The sequence below is a fragment of the Dermacentor andersoni genome, chromosome 2 (assembly GCF_023375885.2).
Source record: "Dermacentor andersoni chromosome 2, qqDerAnde1_hic_scaffold, whole genome shotgun sequence".
In the NCBI taxonomy this organism is placed as follows: domain Eukaryota; kingdom Metazoa; phylum Arthropoda; class Arachnida; order Ixodida; family Ixodidae; genus Dermacentor; species Dermacentor andersoni.
The window spans coordinates 252,911,878-252,938,512 of record NC_092815.1 but is presented as its reverse complement, the minus strand read 5'-3'; the positions used below and the strand labels follow the sequence as shown (position 1 = coordinate 252,938,512).

The following is a 26,635-nucleotide window of genomic DNA, read 5'->3' as shown; positions in this document are numbered from 1 at the left end:
CTCCCTTTTTAAATAAAAAGATGTTGATGTATAAATATTTTCACTAACTAGAGGTAAATTTGTTAATTTTCGCTTTGCCTTTCTGTTGGCACGTTGCCTTGGGTCGCTGCCTTAGTGCATCGCTCATTTCTCATCACCCTGCTATGCTTGTTTCGAGTGAACAATTTTGCACGAGAAAAGGTGTACAATTAGGGAAAGGCCAAGCGAGGTAATGGGCTAACGTTAAACCCATATCGCTTATGGGTTTAACGCTGATTGCAGGGTCTGATGGTGGGCGCTGTGTTGCATTATTTTATTTTCCACCTTATCTGACTCATACTCCGTCTACATGGTTCCAAGGATCTGCAAGCATCGTTCCGAGCTGTCACGCGACGAAATTATGAAGCAAAAGAATAAGTTTAACGCAAGTGGCGCTTTCTCCGGCCGCGACTCGTTTCATGAGCATACACACCAGCTCACTAAAAACCGAATCTATTTGCTGATCAGTCTAAACAAACATGGTTGGACTAACGAAACAACAGCAATGCGCATGATCGTTGAATAGATGATAACTGAACTCGAGTTAATCGCGCAGTCACCGAATCGACCAGAAAACTGGCCTTCACACCCCAGAAGATGCCGGTTACTATCACCATCGAAAAGGAGTGAAAAAAATTGACAACCATTTCACTATGTGAAGATGGAATAGCGAAAGCTTACGACAGCCAAAGCTTTCAAGTGAAAAGCAAAGCGCTTCACCACCACCGTGGGTCGGCCCGAAGATAGTGAAATATCGGACCGATCCGTGGTTGAGGAGAAGCAGGCGTTAAGCATCCGCCACACGTGCACCGATCCCGAAAGTAGTACAATGTCGGGCCGACCTGGGGCAAAGGTGAAGCTGGCGTCAAGCGCTCCCTATAGGCGGGCTAATCGCGACGGTATTGCAACAATGGGTCGACCTCCGGTAGAAATGAAGCAGGCGTTAAGCACTCCCCATAAGTGGGCCAATCCCGACGGTAGTGCAATGCCGGGCTGACCCGCGGCAGAGCCGAAGCAGGCATTAAGCCCTCCCCATACGTGGACCCTTCCCGAGGATTACGAAGGGCGCGCTACAGGTTTCCGGGCTCACATCGGTATGTGCCATTGAGCTTGGACCCTTTCTATTCTTTCACCAGGATCGGCCCACTTGGTGATTTATTTGTTGGGGGTCGCCGAAAAAACTACGGAAGGTTAGTCATATACCGCTTTTGATGTAAATGACAGCAAAATGTTGACCATCTAATAGCTTTAGTTCTCAGCGTTTTACGAATGCGGGGAAGGCGTGGGGCGTGTGCGGGGAGAGGGATAGTATGCCGCAAAATTTCAGGGGGGGCGGGACGTCCTCCCGCCCCTCCATGGTACGTGCCTGCCCTTAACACAAGCGTTACGGTAACGCACCTGCTGCCTTCACTTTGAACTTGTTCTCTGTGCATCCACGCCATGGTCTCTGTGGTGCGATACGTCTGGGCCTCTTTTTCGGCCTTTCATTTCAGAAACGTTCCGATAAGCCATATTTCACTCTGTGCCCGACATTGCTCATCTTGGGATAGGCCCAGTGAATTCTCGTCGCGCAGCCCTATCAGTGGTCTGGTGTCATTGCAGATACTCGTTCGTGGTCCCGTTCCTGTCATCATCATCATCATCAGCCTGGTTACGCCCACTGCAGGGCAGAGGCCTCTCCCATACTTCTCCAACTGCCCCGGTCATGGATTAATTGTGGCCATGTTGACCCTTCAAACTTCCTAATCTCATCTGCCCACCTAACTTTCTGTCGCGCCCTGCTACGCTTCCCTTCCCTCGGAATCCAGACCGTAACCCTTAATGACCATCGGTTATCTTCCCTCCTCCTTACATGCCCTGCCCAAGACCATTTGTTTTTCTTTCTTTCAACTAAGATGTCAATAACGCGCGTTTGTTCCCTCACCCAATCTGTTTTTTTCTTATCCCTTAATGTTACACCTATCATTCTTCTTTCCATAGCTCGTTGCGTCGTCCTCAATTTAAGTAGAGCCATTTTCGTAAGCCTCCAGGTTTCTGCCCCGCACGTGAGTACTGGTAACACACAGCTGTTATATACTTTTCTCTTGATGGATAATGGCAACCTGCTGTTCATGATCTGCGAATGCCTGCCAAACGCACCCCAGCCCATTCTTATTCGTCTGATTATTTCACTCTCATGATCCGGATCAGCAGTCACTACCTGTCCTAAGTAGATGTATTCCCTTATCACTTCCAATGCCTCGCTACCTATCGTAAACTGCTGTTCCCTTCCGAGACTGTTAAACATTACTTTAGTTTTCTGCAGATTAATTTTTAGTCCCATCCTTCTGCTCTGCCTCTCCAGGGCAGTGAGCATGCATTGAAGTTGGTCCCCTGAGTTACTAAGCAAGGCAATATCATCAGCGAAGCGCAAGTTGCTAAGGTATTCTCCATTTACTCTCATCCCCAATTCTTCCCACTCCAGGTCTCTGAATACCTCCTGTAAAAAGGCTGTGAATAGCATTCGAGAGATCGTATCTCCCTGCCTGACGCCTTTCTTTATAGGGATTTTGTTGCTTTCTTTATGGAGGACTACAGTGGCTGTGGAGCCGCTATAGATATCTTTCAGTATTTTTACGTACGGCTAATCTGCACCCTGATTCCGCAATGCCTCCATGACTGCTGAGGTTTCGATTGAATCAAACGCTTTCTCATAATCAATGAAAGCTATATATAATGGTTGCTTATATTCCGCACATTTCTCTGTCATCTAATTGATAGTGTGAATATGATCTAATGTTGAGTAGCCTTTGCGGAATCCTGCCTCGTCCTTTGGTTGACGGAAGTCTAAGGTGTTCCTGATTCTATTTGCAATTACCTTATTAAATTATTTGTAAGCAACGGACAGTAAGCTGATCGGTCTATAATTTTTCAAGTCTTTGGCGTCCCCTTTCTTATGGATTACGATTATGTTAGCGTTCTTCCAAGATTCCGGTGCGCTCAAGGTCATGAGGCATTGTGTATACAGGGTGGCCAGTTTTTCTAGAACAATCTGCCCACCGTCCTTCAACAAATCTGCTGTTACCTGATCCTCCCCAGCTGCCTTCCCCCTTTGCATAGCTCCCAAGGCTTTCCTTTCTTCTTCCGGCGTTACTTGTGGGATTTCAAATTCCTCTAGACTATTCTCTCTTCCATTATCATCGTGGGTTCCACTCGTTCTGTATAAATCTCCATAGAACTCCTCAGCCACTTGTACTATCTCATCCATATTAGTAATGATATTGCCGGCTTTGTCTCTTAACGCATACATCTGATTTTTGCCAATTCCTAGTTTCTCCTTCTCTGCTTTTAGGCTTCCTCCGCTCCTGAGAGCTTGTTCTATTCTATACATATTATACTTCCTTATGTCAGCTGTCTTACGCTTGTTGATTAACTTCGAAAGGTGTAGGGTTAGAGGCTTTCATACATTGGTGTTTCTTGATGAGATCTTTCGTCTCCTGCGATAGCTTACTGGTATCCCGTCTAACAGAGTTACCGCCGACTTCTATTTCACACTCCTTAATGATGCCCACAAGATTATCGTTCATTGCTTCAACACTAAGGCCCTCTTCCTGAGTTAAAGCCGAATACCTGTTCTGTTCCTTGATCTGGAATTCCTCTATTTTCCCTATTACCGCTAACTCATTGATCGGCTTCTTATGTACCAGTTTCTTCTGTTGCCTCCTCAAGTCTAGGCTAATTCGATTTCTTACCATCCTGTGGTCACTGCAGCGCACCTTACCGAGGACGTTCACATCTTGGATGATGCCAGGGCTAGCGCAGAGTATGAAGTCTATCTCATTTCTAGTCCCGCCGTTCGGGCTCCTCCACGTCCACTTTCGACTATCCCGCTTGCGGAAAAAGGTATTCACTATCGGCATATTATTCTGTTCCGCAAACTGTACTAATAACTCTCCCCTGCTATTCCTAGTGCCTATGCCATATTCCCCCACTGCCTTGTCTCCAGCCTGCTTCTTGCCTACCTTGGCATTGAAATCGCCCATCAGTATAGTGTATTTTGTTTTCACTCTAGCCATCGCCGATTCCACGTCTTCATAGAAGCTTGCGACTTCCTGGTCATCATGACTGGATGTAGGGGCGTAGACCTGTACAACCTTCATTTTGTACCTCTTATTAGGTTTCAGAACAAGACATGCCACCGTTTCGTTAATGCTATAGAATTCCTGTATGTTACCAGCTATATTCTTATTAATCAGGATTCCGACTCCTAGTTCTCGTCTCTCCGCTAAGCCCCGGTAGCACAGGACGTGCCCGCTTCTGAAGACGTGGGTCCCGCAGCTGGCAAGCAAAATGTCCCGCTGTTTGGCCTCGGGTGTGTCGTTTGCCCGGAAGAACACGTGGGCTTCTTCCTCGTAAATAGGTCTCTCTCGAACAGCTCGAGCCTTCCGTACAGCGGCATGGCGGCAGCAAAGGGGGACGGTGTTTCGCCGCTCGCGATGGCGTGAGACGATTCGTTGGTACTTGTCGTCAGTGTCGCGATCCGTTCGGATTCGTGAACAAGGCAGGGCTCGCGGCATCCTCAGTAAGCCGGAGGCTCCGCAGCATGGTGGTAACTGCTAAGAGCCTACGCAGCAGTTGGTGGTGGTAACGCAGCAACTGTGCTCATTGGTGTTTATTGGGTGCGGTGCCAAATGTTGCCTACCGAGCATGGCAGGCCACCGGGGCTGGCGTCAAATGTTTGCAACAGATCACTTCAGTGAAAATCGCAAATTTTTCGTTAGGTAGCTGCGGTCGATCTTCTCGAAGGACGTCAGCTCTATCTTTTGGTACGGCTCTCGTAACAGCCTGAAGAAAGCTGCTTCAACACAGGTCCCCTAACGTTAGCGCTGACTCTGGATTCACAAACCATGTGCAAGCAGAGTCATCCAAAGACAAATATAGATGGGGTAGCTTGTTCTCGCAGTTCCAGTTTTCAGTATCGCGATTCGTTCTTAGGTCTTGAGCTAGGTTTCCGGGTCTTCAGAAAATGATCTGTGGAAGTTCGGTGGATCCCGAGGGTGTCGTAGCAGGACAGGCGACTCTGGAGCTGCCATGGTGCCTATTGATTTGTTGGTTGTCTCCTGCTCGGGTACTCACCTGCTCGGGTACATATCCGTGTTCTGGGGGCAGGTGTTCCAGCCTGTGGCTATGTCGATGGCCGGGGCGGCGTTGGCGTCCTCTTCACACTTTGTACTAGGTTCTAGGTTGCACGGTGGCGTCCGGTACATGGGTAGGAATGCATCTCTACCATATTTCACGTTGTAGTCGAGATCCCACCCGCCGTGGTTGCTCAATGGCTATGGTGTTGGGCTGCTGAGCACGAGGTGGCGGGATCAAATCCCGGCCACGGTGGCCGCATTTCGATGGGGGCGAAATGCGAAAACACCCGTGTACTTAGATTTAGGTGCACGTTAAACAACCCCAGGTGGTCGAAATTTCCGGAGTCCTCCACTACGGCGTGCCTCATAATCAGAAAGTGATTTTGGCACGTAAAACCCCATAATTTAGTAGTCGAGATCAAGAACGCAGCGGCAAAACTGTGAGTCACGAAACTAACCTTTTATTTGCGGACCTGTGCCCACAAAAGCATGTTGCATTCAGTGCACAATGATAGTGACGAACACAGTCCGTGATCATCGAATTCTTATCTACGCGTCAAGCGCGTCGTATTTTACAGATGACTCGTTGTAAATTCCAGGGTAATCACTGGTGCGTGCGTGCCTTTCAAAAGGTACTACGCAATCTGTGTCGCACATACTCTAATTTTGAAAGGTTCCGCGAGAACATACACAAAAGATAGAATCAACGATAACATTCTAGTATGTTCGAAATGAAGCAAGTGCGTATTGCGCTGAGCGAAAGCATGAAGTTGTTAGCAGGTGAAATGCCGACCCCGAAAAAGATGATAAATAAGTACCCGTAAAAATATTTATAGATATTTACAAATAAGGCGAGTAGCATAAGCTTGATAGCAGCCAAGATGGCGAGGAGCAGCCTCTGCTTGTCTTCATGAGTACCGGCCTACTGCTGTAGTCTTTTTCAGTCTCGTGGCAAACTTCTCTAAATATAGTCAAATAGTGAGGCACAGCTCTTCGCGCTATCGTGTGATTCTTTTTCCTTACTTCTTGGTGGACCTCTCTGTAAAAAACCGGGGTCTTACTAAGGCAGTAGCGAAGGAAAGAGAAAGGACACAAGGACCTCATGAGTGCTGTGCTAAAAACATTAGTTTAAATGCTAGCGAACCCCCACAAATGAGCACAGATTATTGGTGTCGTGCTTAACTAGCAACTCACTTGTTAATCCTTCACTCTTAAAACAGTTGCACCTTCTGGGGGCGTATATTTCTCCCGCAACTATCTTGAAATTTCTATCTTGCAATTGCTGCACTCGGCACTGTCCTGCCGAGAATACTATGTGACTTGGAAGTGCGGGACGCGCAGCGTTATAGAAAGGAAAAGGGGGCAAAACAGATGACGATAATTGTTGTGGGACAATGTATGTCCCACTGGGTGCAAACTTTTTTAAGAGTGTTTGTTGTAACCTCCCCTAATTCATTCATTCACCAAACTGACCGCCACTTCCATGCATTCTTCTAAACGCTTTTTTGGTTCAGAAAAGCCATGACCGCTGCTGTGGCGCGTGCTCCACGATTGCGCCCAACAAGGCGTGTCCGCCATTAGCGCCAACAACCTCGCGACAGACCGTATTGCAGACTATCTGGAAACTATTTTAGCTAAATGTACCGACAAGCCGGAGCAAGACGCTTTGTCTTCACACCGCCCCAACTTTTGCTGCAACAGCTGTGATCACCATCAGGTTCTGCTCAGCGCGCTGCATTATCGCTGTACTTTGTTTCCGAAATGAAACGGCTCCTTTATGCGCACGCGATCATCCAGGAGCATCTGCAAAAAATTGTTTTCATTTTACATGTGACTGCAATTTCAACAGCCGTGCGTCTACGGAGCACAAAGGTTTAATAATGATTTGCACATTACTTCGGTGTGCAGCGGCAACGGTGCGCATTCGGGTTCTTTGAAGCAGCGCCTGACATAAGCTTGCCTGTACGTAGTTGCAATATACAAATAACTGGGAAGTGCTGTCTCGTACAGTGAAAGGATAAATGCGAAACGCTGGGAAAGAAAAACTGTAAAGTTTTTTAAGCAACCATATTTTCGCATATTGAATCTTTGCAACACGCAAACGAAATGGGTTGTGTAAGACCTTGTGACACCCGCAGCTGATAAACTTTGCATTTTACTTCTCCATTTAAACTATGCCAAAACAAATCTTTATAGCATTTACCAGAATTATTTTCTTGCTTCAAGCGGCAGTGTGCAGCATTGATAAAGCTGCAGTACATGGAAGGTAACCAGCACTGTTTGCTTTGCAAGTATCGGCACAATAAAGTTTGGATTCTTTTTCTCGAGTTAGCACTGACCGCCGTGAAATTCATAGGAGTGACTGCAGCGCGGCGGGTCCTGCTGCAGCATGAAGGAAAAATGTATATTTAAATATAAAAATCACCATGGAGTAAACTCGTCAAATTGAATGTCTGCAGTTAATTGATAACCCATAATAGTGTCGTGCAGTATACGAAGCTAAATGGTGCATTCCACGCAGAATTTTGCTCAGTATCACGACAGAGGTAGAATTGTGCCCCTGTCCCGCCTGGAATATATGTGTTAGAAAGTGCTTGCCGCTAAGAGCGTTGTGAACTCGACCACTTGGAACTGTCCTCTGGGTGCAGCGTGCTCCGACTGGTTGGCTCCGTGGTTGCGGGGGCGATGGACACCTAGCAACGCCGCAGCGAGCCCTGCTCCGGTACGTATGCACTCAGTGGCACACAAGAACTTACGCAGCGTCTGACCTGAGGAAACACAGAAATGTGTGCCGCAAGCTCACTGCGCGTTCAAGAACTTGAGATCCTTGTGCAAGAAAATCGTGAGATGACCTGAGCACGTGTGACCGCTTGTGATGACATGCTAAGCGTCAACCTTTAGGTATAGTGTAACTGTGTGGGAAAAGAAGGAAGACGCACAAAGGTTATCTGCATATGCTCAAGGAAAGCTGCGGCGAGCTAGTCAACCATATATTTGTACAAGTAGTGCTCGCGATCGATACATGATTTGAAGCGGCAACTCCTCTTTGTTCAAGATAATCGAGAGCTGACCTAAGCACGTGTGACCTCTAATAATAATATGTCATGCCGCAACCGCTAGATGTACACTCTTAAACAAAATTACACCCTTGGGGTCGGCGCTTGCCACAAAACAATAATCGTCATCTGTCGTGTCCGCATTTCCTTTTTTTACCGCTGCGAGCCCGGTACTTGCATGTCACTACCCGCATGCGTGTTACCAGCACGACAGAGCATTCTGGACAGGTAAGTAGTGAGCGCAACGTTTTTCAGGAAGAAAACGCAGGCAAGGCAGACGACGATTATTATTGTGGGGAAAGATATGACCCTTAGGGTGTACGTATGTTTATAAGTGTAGTATATTCCCCCCAAGTTGGCACTGTATAAGAAAAAAAGGAAGACACACAAAAGTTGTCTGCATATGTTCAAGAGAAAGAAGGAGCCGGCCAGTTCATCATTCATTTGTGCAAGTAGTGCTCCCGATCAATGCATGTTTACAAGTGGCAAGTCCTCTTTGCGCAAGATAATCGAGGACTGGTCTGAGCACGTGTGACTTCTAATAATGATCTGCCATTTCTGAACCGTTACGTGTAGTTTAGCTGAAAACTGGCACTGAGCTGGAAAACAAGGACGTCACACAAAGTTATCTGCACATACTACAGAACACATGGAGCCAGCCAATCAATCATGGACTTGTGCAACTAGTGCTCGCGATCAATAAATATTCAGAAGCGGCAACTCCTCTTTGTGCGAAATAATTGAGGGCCATCGATTATCTTGCACAAAGAGGAGTGCCCTCTAATAATCATATGCCGATGCCGAACCCTTAAGTGTAGTATATTTCGAAGCTGGCCCTGTACAAGAAAAGAAGGAAGGCAAACAAAAGTAATGAGCACATGCTCAAGGGAAGGTGGGGCCAGCCACCCAATCCTATTCATAATGGGAGCAGCGTGAACTAGACGACGACGGAGTGAAATGATACAGGACTAGCGCTGTCCTATATACCAACTCGCCCAACTTTCCACTTCAATAACGTCAATCCTACACTTCTACAGGCAGTGCTCGTGATCGATACATGTTTAGAAGTGACAATTTGTCCTTTCTGCAGGATACTCGAGGGCTGACTCAAGCATGTGTGACCGCTAATAATGATTTATTATGCCTCAACCGTTAGGTGCTGTATAACTCGATGCTGTCACTTTGTCGGTGAGGAAGGAAGGAACGGAAATGTTGCCTGCAGATGCTCAAGGATAGGCGGGGCCAGTGAGTCATTCATACGCTTGTGCAGGCAGTGCTCGCTTAAGATACATGTTTGGTAGCGACAACTCCTCTTTGTTGAAGAATATCAATGGATGACTCAGGCACGTGTTAGCACTAATAATGATACGCCATGACTCATCCAGTTGGTGTAGCACAGCTCAAAGCTGGCACTGTGTTAGAAAAGAACCAAGACACAAAAAAAATATGTGCACATGCTCGAGAGAAGCCAGAGCCCACCAGTGCAGTGCACCAGTGCATATTCGTGCAGGCATTGCTCGCGAACGATACGTGTTTAGAAGTTACAATTCATCTTAGTGGAGGATACTCGCGGGCTGACATAAGCACATGTGATCGATAATAATGACATGCCCTGTATCACCCGTTAGGTATAGCATAAGTCAAAGCTTGCACTGTGCTGAAAAAGGAGCAAGACACGCAAAAACTACCTGCATAAGATTAAGCGAAGGCGGGGCCAGTAATCAATCAGAGACTTGTGCAAGCAGTAATCGCGAAAGATGCATTATTAGAAGGGATAAATCCTTCTTCTGCAAGATAATCCACGGCTGGCTTAAGCACCTGTGACCGCTAATAAGCAAATGCCATGCTTGAATCATTAGGTGGATAATAACTCAAACTGCGATGGATATAAATGCAGACACAAAAACGTTTTCTTCACGTGCTACATTGTAGCCAGAGCCAATCAGTCAATCATAAACTTCGGCACGCAGTGCTCGCGAACGGTACGTGTTAGAAGTGACAATTCCGCTAGGCAAAATAATCGTGGGTTTACTTAAGCACGTGTTACCGCTAATAATGATATACCACGTCTGAACCGTTAGGTGTATAGCTGAAAGCTTGCACTGTGCTGGAAAAGAAGGAAGTCACGCAAAAGTCATCTGTAAATTCTCAAAGGCCGATGAAGCCAGCCAGTCAATCATGGATTTGTGCAAGCAGCGCTCGCGAACGATGCGTGATTAGAACTTTAGAAGCTCTTTATGCAAGATAATCCAGGGCAGTCTTGAGCACGTGTTACCCCTAATAATGATATGTCACGCCTGAAACGTTAACTCTAAGTTTGTACTGCACTGGAAAAAGTCGCAGTTTCATTCGAAGGATGAAACATCGATTGCGATACGAAATTAGCAGAGAGCCATGAAGTCAGGATAATAGTTTTATCGTCTGTATAAACTTCTATACACAGGTATAGTAACTAAATTATCGAGCATGGTTTCACGCGTGCACAAGCAAACATGAACACATCTCACTCGATGACTGCGCAAAAACGTTGTGAGAACTATGGAGTCAAGAAGCGCGGGAGCAGCAGCTAGCGAACTGACCTTCATGTGCATCTCGCATGAGCGCGAAATAAGGCGCGAGAACGCAGCGCATGGCGGACTATGACCCCGTCGCAGATGGATTTCATTATAGGGTGGTTCGTGCCGCCGCGGGTGGTCGTGGGTGGCTACGCAACAGCCGCCGGAGTAGAACGCTCTCCCCCCCGTCCGGAACCCTGCGGGCAATAGAAAACGGCGCGCTTTCTCCCCGCTTTCCTCCTTTGGATGCGCGAGATTGAGCCACCATCGCCGGCTCCCCTCACTCGCACTCACAGCATACGGTGCACAGCAATGACAAGATATCTCCTAGGGATGTCGACTTCGACGGCAGAAATGTGCATAGAGTGTCCATATAATTTCTGTTGGAATAAAAGAAGAGAGACACGCACAGGTTATCTCAAAGCCAAAGCGAACCAGCACATGCCATGGTTCCTTAGTGGCTGTAGTGTTGGACTGCTAAACACAAAGTCGGTAGATCAAATCCCGCTCATGCAGCCGCATTTCCATGTGGGAGAAATGCAACAACACCTTCTTACTTAGATTTAGGTGCACGTTAAAGAACCGGAGATGGTCCAAATTTCCACCGTCCCCCATTACGGCCTGCTTGATAATGAAAACGCGATTTCGGCACGCAAAGCCTATAATTAATTTTTTTATTAGTGAGTCAGTGAATCATATTGTCACGTAAACTTCTTTATCTATTTTCAGTCACCTCTCTCACAGCTAATATTCAACGTTATCAGCATGCGCAAAATACGCCTGCATTTATCGGTAGTTTCTCGAATATTATCTATAGTTCTTTCCGTTTACTATTGCCACCAAACCTTTTGTGATCTCACTGTATGCGGGACGTGAATTGTATAGTATTTTCTTGAAGGCATGCGTGCACCAGCGCTCACGTTGGAGCATTCGATAAGACGGGTTTAAAAACCTACGCGCTTGAACCGCAGAAAAGATTTGGATGATCACCGACTGTGTTCGTCGCTGTCATTCGGCTTCCAGTTTCGCATGCTTTGCTGGGCACAAGCTCCGCAATAAAAAACTTATTGCCCTTTCGCTCAGTGAAAAAGGATGATCACGAAGTAGTCAGTGTATGTGTGCCCCTTAACGCCTACTTCACCTCCACCGCGGGTCATCGCCGTATCTCTCTATCTTCGAGAGCGGCCAACGTATGAGGAGTGTTAACGCCTGCTTCACCTCGCCTTCGGGTCGGGCCGGCATTGCGCTATCTTCGGGATCGGCCCTAAAAGATGGCCCATTCAATGTTTTGCTACTGTGTTCTTGACGGTCACTACAACTTGACATCTGCTTGTAGTGATTCTGCTTAATGTACCGGACGCCCCGCAAAACCACTATCCAAGCCCGAATCGTGAAGACATCGTCCGCGTCATCACGGACCAGCTAGCTAGCCGCCTATAATTGCCGCCGGAGTACGGACCTGAGAGGACCCGTAAGATCGTGTGTAAATGTGCTGCCGCGATGTCGGATGCAGCATCCCCTGCACCCATCGTACTGAAGCAGCCCAGGACGCCACTACGCCTTGTGTCCTTAACATTGGAAAATGTCGCTAGGACAGTTCAAGAACCGGGAGTCCAACTTTCTGAAGGCATTCATGAGCGTTCTTCGAAAAGAATAGGCCGAAGCTCTACTAGAAGCCCGAGTAAAACAACTTAATGAGAACGCCGCCATCTTTATAAAAGAAATGACCCGTCTTTTCCGGCACGCCCACCCGCAAATGTCCGAGGACAAGAATTTTCGCCTACTCATCCGTGATGTGAAGCAAAAACTGATCGCTAGAATCATACGAATCCCACCGAAGGCCATGTAAGAATTTCTTCATGAGGCAACCAACAGCGACAAAACACTCAAAATGCGGTACAGGCAATTCAACCGCATCATGCTGCCAACAAACTACGCCGAATTTCAAACGCTGGGCACCGACCGCCTGCGCGAGACCATTAGAGCGGTCACGCAGGGGGTGTGTTAGAAGTTGTTCCCTTCATCACAGCCTCAAGTGGGTTCGATTTCCGACCTCGTACTCTACGAGACGAAGCAGTCGCTAGGAGACACTAAACCAATGCAGCCTCATCCAGAAGCGCTGAGCTATGCCGCTGCTGCAAGCCATCCTCCATCACATCCATCACATCCCTCCTCCGCTTTCACGTTAGGCGCCGCTATAATTCTGACGCCAGATGCCTCTGACGACGCCGCTGCAGCGAGCCTACCAGGCCGTCGGCCATCGCAAAGCATAAAGGAAGGCGAGCATTTGGCGCGCTCCCGACCATCTTCAGCAATGCGGAGAAGTGGGCCACGTCTACCGCATATGCCCATACCGCGAGGTGGGCCTACGAGGGTTCACCGTCAACGCGCCACGTCCACAGCTTGGCAAACGGCCACGCAAAATCACCAACTACATCGCCACAACGCATTGAAAACCCCACTTCTTTCGCGTTCGCCATCACGATGACATTACCTGTCAACACAGTGCCGACGGCGCACAGGACCAGCCCGTAGGCCGTCCGTAAGCTCATATCCGGAAAACCAAGAGCAGCAGATGATATAGGTACGGTTGCTGTTCGTCTAAATGCGGAAGATCCTCCGCCGCCCCTGACGAAGCTTCGAAATCCTGCTCGGTGATGCTGAAACTACACACCGGCCCACCCGACGAAACTTGGAAGCCATTATGCACCGAGAAAGAACTGACGACGCGATGTTCCAGTCACAGGTCAGGAGGACGCAGCCGTGATCCGACGCCAAGAGGAAATTGCTAAGCAAGACAAAGGGCCACCGACCTCGACGTGTTTCTCGATGTCCACGCAGTCACTGCTTTAGTTGACGCAAGAGCCGAATACTCCGTCTTGAGTGGATTATTCGCCGCGAAGTTAAAGTCAAGACAACAAGTGAAGGCCCACAAATCCGGACATCCGGGGGGCACCTCATAACGCAGACTCTAGACTGTACAGCAAGAATTACCGCTCACGACTGAACATGCCCTGCGACCTTCGTTGTAGGATACAACAAGCACAACTTGCTAAGCATCGCATAATCGACGAATACGCCCGACCACTCCGTCAAAGCCCATACCATGTTTGGACAAGAGATAGAGAAGCTGTAAAGCAACCAGTCGATGAAATGCTGCGCGACAAAATCATCCGGTTATCGAATAGCCCATCGGGGACTTCTGTTGTCTTGGTGAGGAAGAAGAATGGGACTCTGCGTTTTAGAGCTCAGCTTATAGGCGCCCGTTCCTGCGGCGAGCATCGACGTTGTTCCTCTTAACCAAGCAGAGGAACACAGCGTTGGATGAACGCGAACGCACAAGCAGCGGGAGTTGATAGATTGCGATAGCAAAGAGAGCACGAAGAGGAAAGCTGAGGAGGAGGGTGGAACGGTATCATAAGGCGAAAGTGGTGAAGCAAGGTATGGCGAAAGCATAAGAAGATAAACGTAGTAGCAGAGTATACTAGACAATGGTCGAATGGGCCGAACGGCCATTTCCCTCTGAGGCGCCGCTTGTGGAAAAATTGTGCAAAGGCGCTGTGAGCAAACTGGATTGGGGCGGAGATGCGCTTTGCGGCATATTAAACGTAATTTCCCTGCGGGTACTGAGACCGATTGCCCGCGTACGCTTTTATTATGATGCTCAATTTCAACTGCAACTTATATTGATACTTTTTCGCTACGCATACATATTTGAGGCATGGGTTATGCAACATGACATCTTCAATTTTGCTGTCGTTGTCAAGTGCGTCATCTGCTAGCGAGCGCCCGTTTCGTTGCGCGGATTCTGGCGGATGCCCAGTTTATGCTTGCAGAAAGTCTGTGCAGTAAAATCTTTTATGGTTTTATTTGCTTCTGTGAGCCCGCAACTACCGGCGGCCGGTACCAATTGTAGTTTTGGTGAGGTGAACTGCTATTTTCAACATTGTTTTATAAATGTAGGACGTAATTTTGCCACTGAAGCCCTTTATCTGCAGCATGAAGCTACGTGCAAAAATGTCAATCTACGCGCGCTTGTTTTTAGTAGAATATTGATCAGGGACAATGAGAAAAAAAAACTATATTATAGTGAAATTGATCAGGTGTATTAACTGCGTGGCGCCAACAGATGCAGACGGTCAATGCAGTTACAGGGTAATGTAAGGGTACATTGACATATATATCCACGACATATGTGACCCGCCGTGGTTGCTCAATGGCTATGGTGTTGGGCTGCTGAGCAAGAGGTCGTGGGATTGAATCCCGGCCACGGCGGCCGCATTTCGATGGGGGCGAAATGGGAAAACACCCGTGTACTTAGATTTTCTAATTATTCGTTGCAATTGATGTCCAGTATTGCTGAACAGGGCAACCTCATCTGTAAACCAATGGTTGATGAGATATTGACCATTGATCCTCCCTCCTCAGCCTCCTCACACTAACAGCTAGAATACTTCTCAACATGCATTGGGAAGGTTGTGTCTCCTTGTCTGAGCCCTTTTTGATGGATAACTTTCTCCTTTTCTTGTGGAGAACTCAGGTAGCTGCTTGATTACGCAATTCCTATTTGACTACTTGCACTGCTAGTCTCTACTGAATTAAATGCCTCCTCTTGTAGCCATGTAGAGAGGTTGATTTTGACCCGCCGTGGTTGCTCAGTGGCTATGGTGTTAGGCTGCTGAGCACGAGGTCGCGGGATCGAATCCCGGCCATGGCGGCCGCATTTCGATGGGGGCGAAATGCGAAACCACCCGTGTACTTAGATTTAGGTGCACGTTAAAGAACCCCAGGTGGTCGAAATTTCCGAAGTCCTCCACTACGGCGTGCCTCATAATCAGAAAGTGGTTTTGGCACGTAAAACCCCATAATTTAATTTAATTTTTTTAGGTTGATTTTGCTCCGCAGATTTCTCAACCAGCTGATTGATCACATAGATGTGATCCGCTGTGAATTTCCCTTCCTGAAGCTAGCCTATTCTCTTGTTTCATTGAAGGGCCCCCTTATATTTTTGAAAATTTTCTTGGTGCATAGTTTTATCAATACTCAAAATATCTAATAAGCCTATTTATGTTTATTTATTTTTGTACGTACAGATTGCCCATACGGGCATTCGAGTACGGAAGGCACACAAAGGAATAAGCGAAAGCGCTGAGATCTCAAGTAAAGTCGACAGGACCCAGCATCACTGCAGCTAAAAACATCAAGACATACTTAAATGATGTATGAAAAAAGAGTTAAACATGTAGATGACAGGTAAATCACAGACATCACTCAAATTAGTAGAGTAGACAATGCTATATGATGAGATAGTATAGCGCACAATTACGCGTCACTTTGTCCTCGTAAATGCGATTTGAGCATGGCCAAGAAGCTACTGTCATTTAATGTAACTATTGCGCTTGTAACTATTGCTCAATGTATGAAAGCCTCTAGCCCTACAGCTAGAATGATTGCTGAGGTTTCGACTGAATCAAATGCTTTCTCGTAATCAATGAAAGCTATACATAAGGGTTCGTTATATTCCGCACATTTCTCTATCACCTGATTAATAGTATGAATATGGTCTATTGTTGAGTAGCCCTCACCGATTCCTGCCTGCTGCTTTCGTTGACAGAAGTCTCAGGAGCTCTTAATTCTATTTGCGATTACCTTAGTAAATACTTTGTAGGCAACGGACGGTAAGCTCATCGGTCTATAATTTTTCGAGTCCTGGGCATCCCCTTTCTTGTGGATTAGGATTATATTAGCGTTCTTCCAAGACTCCGGTACGCTCGAGGTCATGAGGCATTGCGTGTACAGGGTGGCCAGTTTTTCTAGGACAATCTGCACACCATCCTTTAACAAATCTGCTGTTACCTGATCCTCCCCAGCGGCCTTCCCCCTTTGCATAGCTCCCATGGCTTTCTTTACTTCTTCCACCGTTACTTGTGAGATTTGACATTCCTTTAGACTATTACCTCTTCCATTATCGTCGTGGGTGCCACTGGTACTGTATAAATCTTTATAGAACTCCTCAGCCACTTAACAATCTCATCCGTATTAGTAATGATATTGCCGGTTTTATCTCTTAACGAATACATCTGATTCTTGCCTATTCCTGGTTTCTTCTTCACTGGTTTTAGGCTTCCTCCGTTCCTGAGAGCATGTTAAATTCTATCCATATTATACTTCCTTATGTGAGCTGCTTACGCGTGTTGATTACCTTGGAAAGTTCTGCCAGTTCTATTCCAGCGATAGGGTTAGAGGCTTTTATACATTGGCGTTTCTTGATCAGATCTTTCGTCTCCTGCTTTATCCTACTGGTATCCTGTCTAACGGAGTTACCGCCGACTTCTATTGCGCACTCCTTAATGATTCCCATGAGATTGTCGTTCATTGCTTCAACACTAAGATCCTCTTTCTGAGTTAAAGCCAAATACCTGTTCTGTAGTTTGATCCGCAATTCCCCTATTTTCCCTCCTGCCGCTAACTCACTGATCAGCTTCTTATGTATGAATGTATTCCGTTCCTTCCTCAAGTCTAGGCTAATTCGACTTCTTAAGATCCTATGGTCCCTGCGGCGCACCTTGCCGAACACGCCCACATGTTGTATAATGCCTGAGTTAGCACAGAGAATAAGGTCAATTTCATTCCTAGTCTCGCCACTCGGACTCCTCCACGTCCACTTCTGGCTATCCCGCTTGCGGAAGAAGGTATTCATTATTCGCATATTATACTGTTCTGCAAACTCTACCAATAACTCGCCCCTGCTATTCCTAGAGCCTATGCCATATACTTGTCTCCAGCCTGCTTCTTGTCTCCACCCTGGCATTGAAGTCGCCCATCAGTATAGTGTATTTGGTTTGACATTACCGATCGCCGATTCCAGCTCTTCATAGATGCTTTCGACTTCCTGGTCATCATGACTGGATGTAGGGACGTAGACCTGTACGACCTTCAATTTGTACCTCTTAATACGTTTCACAACAGGACCTCCCATCCTCGCGTTAATGCTATAGAATTCCTGTATGTTACCAGCTACATCCTTATTAATCAGGAATCTGACTCCTAGTTCTCCCCTCTCCGCTAAGCCCTGGTAGCACAGGACGTGCCCGCTTTTTAGCAGTCTATATGCTTCTTTTGTCCTCCTTGCTTCGCAGAGCCCTATTATATCTCCTTTACTGCCCTCTAATTCCTCCAATAGCACTGCTAGACTCAGCTCACAAGATTCTAGCGGCAAAAGTTGCCAGGTTCATATTCCAATGGCGGCCTGTCCGGACCCAGGGATTCTTAGCACCGTCTGCTGCGTCATAGGTCTGACCGCCACCCTGGTTAGTTGCTTCGCAGCCACTGGGGACTTAGGGCCGGAGTTTGATTGTTGTATTCATATAGGAGGTTGTGGCCCAGCACTGCACCAGGATGGCGAAACCTGCTCTGGTTAGGGAGAGCGTTACCGGGTCTGGTAACCGGGATCAGGGCGTACTGCAGGCATGTTTATACAATTTTATCAGCACGCGTATTTTTTTAATCCGGTGGAAAATTGAGCGGCATCGTGATTCCAACTCGGGGCTCTTGCACGCGAGGCGGATACTCTACCTCTATGCCACCGTTGCACTCTGCTCAACAGTGCCGCCAAAAAGAGCGTCATGACCTCAACCCTCTGCCTCACTCCTTCGCCATCGACCCACTCGTGTGTCTTTGGGGCCCGCCTGTTGCTCCTCCTGGCCTTTCGTCCAAGCTCCTGGCCTTTCGTCCCAGTTTGGCCTTTCGTCCAAACATCACCAGTTAATTACGGGGTCAAACCGGTATCTCCATGGAACCTGCGCCATCGGGGGCAAGAGGCTGTGCACATTGACCTGTTGAAACAGTATTACGATCTGCTCAGCTCTTCCTAGGTGGCCAGAATTGATATTCTTTAAGGCCGCGGGTGATTGTCACGAAGAATTTCGGCATGCTGAAAAAGCCTATATATATATATGTGTGTACACGCGAGATTGGGAGACTTATTTACTTAACGTTTTCGGCTGGTGGACCAGCCGACGTCAGAGTACAGTCGAAAACGATAAGCCGAAAACGTTAAGTAAATCCGTCTTCCAAATTGTTCGTGGCATCCTTGCTGCGTATGTTACGTCGGGTCCTGCGTGTTGAACTTTGAAAAAACCCCTGTATATATATATATATATATATATATATATATATATATATTTACGTCCAAGCGCGTAAAAGGGACGCGGGGGTCAAGAAGAGAGGGAAATAGGAGAACGAAGACTGTGCAGCGGCCATTCCTGTTGTTCGTAGCCTGCCGTTCCTGCTCTCGCACGCCTAAATAAGCCCCTTTTGCCCGTGCTTGAAGCAAATTGGTGGAGAGGTGGTGGGTACACCTCGTAACCACGGAGCCAGCGCTGCTACAACTTCGCCGAAGCCGTTGACTTGCCGGACTTCCGCCACTCTCACCTGATATGCCTGAATACACCTGCCAGATTCCCGAAGGTTCTGACGCGGCTTCAAGGCCAGCATCTGGCATTCCGTGGCAATACTACCCGGTGCCACTCTTTTTCGGAGGAAAAGCCGGAGAAGCTGTCGACGACTGGCTCAAGAACTACCGAAGGGTGAGCCGATCTAATGGTTGGAACTCGACCGCATAGTTGTCCAATGTTGTGTTTTCCCTTACCGACACAGCGCTCGTCTGGTATGAGGATCACGAAGACGCGCTCACTTCATGGGAGCTTTCCGTAGAGGAGCTCAGAGCGTGTTTTGGAGACTCTAGCGCTAAAAATAAACGCGCTGAACAGACGCTTTCGCAAAGAGCTCAGATTCCCGGCGAGACATGTATGACTTATATCGAAGAAGTTCAGAAATTGTGTAAAATATTCAACTCTCAGATGTCTGAAGATGACAAAGTTGGACATTTGTTGAAAGGAATAGCCTAAGACGTCAGCAATTTTTTGATTGACAAGGAAAACTTGGATTCCGTGTCTGACGTCATTCGCCACTGCAGGGCCTTTGAGACGCTCAAGATGCGACGGATAATACAGAAGTTTGGTCGCCTGGCGAATGTCACAACGGTGGCAAGTGTAGACACGAGTTCGTGTGTTGACTTTCCATCAACAATAAGGCAGATTGTTCCCAACGAGTTGCTCCATCGGGAAGAGATGTACCGTTGCACACCCGGCATCGCTGGTGCGCACTTACCGCACGAGATGAGAAACATGGCCGTATCGAGCGCATGGCAACCCGCGGTTCACTCAGCGACCGTCAACTACAGGTCTACCCCACAAACGAGAGGGATCATAAGCTACAAGAGCATGACTACGACCAACGCCCTCGCCGCACGCACGCCTCCCGGCGGCCGATGCCCAGCCATGATGAATGGGACCCACCTGCTGGCTATGCAGTCGACAGCAACATGCGTCACTTCATGGAAGAACGTCAAAATTTGCGGCATCTGCCGGTGTGTTTCTAATGCGCTGTCGTGGGCCACATAGCGAGATTTCCAATCGTCCCCGAACAACGTGGAATCATCGATCGGGGTCTTCAACAAGGACCACACCTCCTACGAGGACAACTCAACAGCCGTACACCACCTCTTGGTCAGCTGGCGTCCCTTCTGGCAACGATTACTGGCAGAGAAGCTTCCGGAGCCGCTCGCCGGCATCTGACAGGAGTTTGACGCCACCACCGACTTCTCGTGCACCGCGTTTACGTCAATCTCCATCGCCAGTGCGCCGCTCCGCCTCGCCTTCACAGCCGGAAAACTAGCTAGCGCGGCCGATGGTCGCTCGACACGTGCTATCGACAGAAATGCCCCCTGCAGTTGCTATAATTAGGAACAAAGTGCAGGTGGTTGTTGATGGTGTTTCTACGGTGGCTTTAGTGGATACCGGAGCAACTGTATCCGTAATGAGTCTCGGTTTTAAAGGTCGGTTGGGGCGCAAAGTTGTATTTCTGTGGGACCAGGCTGCAACGTTTTGTGGAGTGAGCGGTGAGTCGTTGCGCCCTGTTTGTGCGTGCACTGCTGAAGTACTTTGGGCTGGTGGAGTTTTCGCGACGGAGTTTGTAGTTATTCCCCGATCAACGCACGAAGTGATTTTGGGCATCGACTTCTTGCGGCAGTGTGGTGCGACCGTTGATTGTCGCACGGGGGAAGTTAGCATCGATGGTCATGTTTCGTCCGTGCTCTTAGACGAGACTTGCAGTCAAGGTGTACTTTGTGTGTCTACAGATACAGACACACCTCTGCGTCCACCTCTGTGTGCGTGCCGGTTGTATGTCGCGGTGAAGTTCCAGACAGTTTCGATGCCTCCGTAGAGCCAATGCATCTAAATTGTGTGAAGAAGAACGTTTTTGTCCCTCTTTGTGTGGTATCCATCGGCAACGGGCGTGCTGGCTTGTGGACGGCCAACTGCTCGGCAGATCCCGTCCTGCTTCCAGACGGCTTGAATCTCGCCTACTTTACAGAATACACGTCTTCGTCCGTAGCCGTACTAACCGACCCGCCGGGTGAACCTGCTGACCTGCGCCACGTTTCAGACAAAAAACTTCTGTCTATGATAAACAAGTCGCTCAGCACAAGGGAGTGCCATACCTTGGTGGATGCGCTTTCTAAGCATCTGTCAGTGTTTGACTTTGCGCAGCCGGACAAAGCGTTCTCGATTCCCGAGTCACGAATGCGCCATACTATCGATACGGGATCTGCGCGCCCGATCACGCAAAAGCCTCATCGGGTGTCGCCTAACGTGCGCAAGATAATCGGGGAACAAGTGAGTGACATGATGAAAAATGGGATAATACAAGAGTCCTCGAGTCCTTGGGCAGCTCCGGTCATACTCGTCAGAAAGAAAGACGGTAACTGGAGATTGTGCGTTGATTATCGAAGATTAAACGCCGTGACTAAGAAGGATGTCTACCAGTTGCCCCGGATTGATGATGCAATTGATTGCCTTCATTCGGCCTCTTCTTTTTCTTCAGTGGACCTGCGCTCAGGATATTGGCAAATCCCAATACATCTGGCAGACAAGGAGAAAGCAGCCTTCATAACCACGGATGGATTATTCGAATTCAATGTGATGCCATTTGGGTTGTTCAATGCTCGAACAACCTTTGAAAGGTTCATGGACACCATTCTGCGTGGGTTAAAATGGAACATCGGTATGTGCTATCTTCACGACGTTGTCATATTCGGGCGCACATTCAATGAGCACCATAGGCGCCGGGATATTGTCCTCGACTGCATCAAAAACGCCGGCCTGGTTCTGAACTCCAAGAAATGCAAGTCTGGTGACCATTAAACCCTTGTGCGGGGTCATCTTGCTGACAAAGACGGTATCCGGCCTGATCCCCTCAAGACGGCAGCTGTTGAGGCATTCAATGCACTACAGTCAGTGAAGCAACTTCGTAGTTTTCTGGGTCTTTGCTCTTACTTTCGCCGATTTATTCCTGGTTTTGCTGACGCCACTTATCCTCTGACAAATCTGCTACATAAAGACGCACGATTTGAGTGGACACCCGAGTGCGAGTCTGCATTTCGTCAGTTGAAGTTCCTGCTGACCTCCCGACCTATCCTTCGCCACTTCAATCCTACTGCGCCGACAGAAATCCACACAGATGCTAGTGGCATCGGTCTGGGTGTCGTCTTGGTCCAACGTTATGACGACCGTCAGCACGTGATTGCTTATGCAAGCCGCTCATTAAGCAAACCTGAACGAAATTACACGGTGACAAAGCGAGAATGCCTCGCTGTAATCTTTGCAGTTCAGCGATTTCGCTCGTACTTAATTATACGGACGCCCATTCCTAGTCGTCACAGACCACCATTCCCTGTGCTGGCTCGTAAACCTTCGCGATCCTTGTGGTCGCCTTGCGCGCTGGGCTTTGAGGTTGCAGGAATACAACTTCACTGCTGCCTACAAGAGTGGCTGAAAACACGCTGACGCAGACTGCCTTTCCCGTACGCCGCTTACCACGACGGACTGCGACGCAGACGACTTTGATCATCTCGTCGCTTCCGTGATATCCGCTTTTCCAGATATCGATGCGTTCAAAGTAGAACAACGGACAGACACCAAATTGGAGCCACTCTTCACTTCTGCCCATTGAAGTGCAAGAAGCAGCTACTGTCTACGTGACGGGCTCCTGTACAAAAGGAACTACTCAAGCACGGGTGCACGCTTCTTTCTAGTGGTGCCGGAGCGTCTCCGGTCAGCAATCCTTCAGGCTATTCACAGTGACCCTACCTCCGGTCACTTAGGCACTGTGCGCACCCTTTATCGCATTCAAGAACGCTTTTACTGGCCCCGGATGTGACATTCGGTTGAGTTGTATGTCGCCAGCTGCATACAGTGCCAACGTTGGAAACGCCTACGTCGGAAACGTCTGCTTCAACCTGTGCCGCCTCCCAGCTCACCATTTCAGCAAGTTGGAATTGATCGGTTAGGCCCTTTTCCAAAGTCATCTAAGGGGTACCACTATTTCACGCCACTGAAGTATCGCTCTTCTTACTTAACGCTATTGTTCTGCGACATGGACCGCCTGGTGTTATTATAAGCGACCGGGGACGTCAATTCACGGCGGATATCGTGGAAGAGCTTGTGCGTTTATGTAACTCGCACCTCAGGAACTCGACGCCGTATCATCCGCAAACGAACGGCCTCACTGAGCGCACTAATCGAACAATCACAAATATGCTTTCCATGTATGTTGCGTCCGATCACAAGAATTGGAATGAAGTTCCACCGTTTAATTACTTAGGCCTACAACACCGCCAAGCACGAGACAACCGGCTACAGCCCCTTATTCCTTCTATATGCTCGGCCGCCCCGGTATACGCTCGACACTGTCCTCCCTTTTTGCCACCGCGACAATCCTACGGTCGCCGTTACGCTATGCCTCGCTGAAGAGGCTCGGACACTTGCGCGTCTGCGGACTTTGGCATCGCAAGAAAACTCCAAAGCCCGCTAGGACGCACGACATCGGCCTGTTACATACCACCCTGGTGATCTCGTTTGGCTGTGGACTCCTACAAGGAAGCGCGGTTTGTGCCAAAAGCTGCTGGCAAGCTACGATGGTCCCTACATCGTCATCGACAAAGTCAGCGAAGTGAACTATACTCTCGCGCGCCTCACGAACACTGGTAGATGTTCTGTTAGGACACAAGTCGCGCATTTCGCACAGTTGAAATCATGCATGCCACGACAAGCTAGTTGACTCGCCCAGTGGGCTTTGTCTGCGAGGAGACGTATATGTTACGTCCAAGCGCGTAAAAGGGACGCGGGGATCAAGAATAGAAGGGAAGAGGAGAACGAAGACTGTGCAGCGGCCATTCCTCTTGTTCGTAGCCTGCCGTTCCTGCTCTCGCACGCCTAAATAAACCCCTTTTCCCTGTTCTTGTAACAATATATATATATATATATATATATATATATATATATATATATATATATATATATATTGAGCAGCTTCTGTATTTCGTAATATTGGAAAAAAGTATTCAAAATTAGGTAAAACTTCAGCTGTGTGCGTTTCCAAGCAGGCTAGTAAGGGAATTACGAAGACTGCACTTAGAAGGGCATTTCGTCAATGCAGTGGAATTGGTTCGGCTGCGCGGCCCTAGCGCACGCTTTTATTAACGCGTGCATTTGGTGATTTCGCTTACTAGTGCTCGTTTTCCATGATCAAATTCGTGAATGTTGTTTCTGAAGCAACTTTGACGGTCGTTATTCTGCAATGGCATGGATATTCAACCGTAGCAACATCCATACACTATATACAGGCGTCGCGCCTCACGGTTTCTTTTAAGATATGAATATGCATCAGCAGATTGTGCCTATAATTGATATTAAAAAGTAACACGGCGTGGGTAGACTTTAAAAACACAATTCAGACATCGCATCGCCAAGAAAACGAAGCGGTTACTTAGCTATTGGCAACTGCAGAATCCTCTCCTTGTGCTCGCAATATTCTCCAAATGGCTACGACTAGAGCACTGCATGGGCTCGGGTCAACGCCAAAACCCGTGCTCGGGCCCGGCAATGTAGCTTTCGTGGCGGGCCCATCCCGGGCCTGGAGCTCCGCGCTCAGGTTCCACATATGACATATACTGTAGACATTTTTTTCTGAGACAAGCGTTCTTTTGGTGGGGAACAAGCTCTTTAGAGAAGCATTATCTGGAAAACAGCAGTTGTTATGTTTATTGCTTCTTCGTTTATGCAGGACTGGTAACAAGTAAATGGTCAGCCGCTTGCTTCAGTTTGTTTCCTGTCAGTGCGAGGACGTTCCAGTAGAGCATCTCATTATATTTTGTCTGCTTTTATTTGCACTCAATATTATTTTACGCTCGTAACGTTATTGTAGAATCGCAATAATAAATATAATTGCATAATAGTAATGTTGATTAAATATCAACGCAAGCGCGATCACACTCCTCCAAAGTTGGGTACGTTTGCCAAAGCTGGCGCTGTTAAAAAAAAGTTCTGCGTGGAGACTTAGATTTACCCCAGAAACATTTTTTTTGCCAGCGCTTCATCACGGTTCCCAGTTGCCGCGTGACGTGGAAAGGACTCGCAGTACTTGCTCGCGTGCGCGTCCACACTAACAAATGCGCTAGTCTTATTGTGCTATATGCTGCGAGAGTTGCATGCAGTAGCGGTGTTGCTGTGTGCAGGAGCTATAGTGCCGTTGAACAAGGCACGGGCCTCAATATATTCACTTGGCCAGATCTCTGGCATAAGAGGAAGCTTTAGCTCGGGTGCTCCTATCTAAATACATGTAAAAAAAGAATTCGTTTTTCTCGGCAACCACAGCACCGAATTTGACGGGGTTTGTTGCATTTAAAAGAAACACTTAAAATCTAGTGACTGTTTGTTTCACATTTTCAATTTAGGTCGTCAATTTTTTATTAAAAATTGGCGAAAATCGCAAATTTTCAGAACTCGAAACTGTCAAGTTTACAACTCTGTAACTCAGCAAGAATAGGTGATATCGCAATTCTGTGAATTGTACCTAATAGCACATCTAAAGCGGACAAATTTGACACCTTATACATGAATCTCAAAAAATTTATTGATATGTAATTACAACTTTTGCAGAACCCTCGTAAACAACGTAACAAACTCACGTAAGATGTCAAATGACATATGAAATTTGTCCGCTTTGAATGATCTAATGGATGCCGTTTACAGAACCGCGATATCTGTTCTTGATGCAGAGCTATTAGTTTGTAAACTTCGTGCTTCTATTTTTTTCAAACTTCTGAAATTTTGTAAATCTCTTTAACAAAATTCAAACCCTAAACCAAAATTCCGCTTCCCACAGTCACTAGAATTTAACTTTCTCTCTCAAAAGCAACAAATTTCATTAAAATTGGTCCAGGGGTTATCTCAGAAAAACGTTTTTGCGTGTTTACATGTATTTCAATAGGGCGCGTCGGAGTTGGGCCCGAGCTAAAGCTCCCTCTTAAAGCAGATAGTTACGGTTTCCGTGGCAGAGGGTGTCCGCGTAGCTCTAGCAATATCCCCCTATCGGTATGCAACTAAAAGATTAGCGGCGCCGCTGTCACCACTTGTTCGAAAGTAGCTCCAGAAATAGCTCAAGATCTGTTCGTTCCCTCCTGCCGTTCCTGCCTGCGTACTGCAATGGCCACATTTTGGCGGTGCAATCACATCGGGAAGGCCTACACCGTTATGAGAGGGGGAATAACACCGCACGAACCATGGGCTATGGCAAACGCGCGCATAATATGGGGCTACGGTCGCAGTCGTGCATGGCAAATCAGTCATAGTTTCGACCAAAGGGGAAGCACGGATTGCGATAGCAATTTATTAGAGGTCCATACGAAGGATAGTTGTTTTGTCTTCCTAATTACCTGCTGTAAGCCTTATCTTACTAAGCAAATTAACAAGCATTGTGTCACGCG

The 26,635-nt window shown here is 47.7% G+C and overlaps 1 protein-coding gene across 2 annotated transcripts in view; it reads left to right on the top strand.

The window, feature by feature from the left end:
• The window catches only part of LOC129387016 (uncharacterized), a 403,253-nt gene that overhangs the window by 322,767 nt on the left and 53,851 nt on the right, over positions 1-26,635 (top strand). Inside the window, exon 5 of one of the 2 annotated variants that reach the window (XM_055075644.2) lies at positions 7,784-7,857. The exons of the other annotated variant lie outside the window; for it this stretch is intronic. Coding sequence (XP_054931619.2) covers positions 7,784-7,832 — 49 coding nt within the window. The 3' untranslated portion in view covers positions 7,833-7,857. The remainder of the gene's footprint in view (positions 1-7,783; positions 7,858-26,635) is intronic. 2 annotated transcript variants of the gene reach the window in all.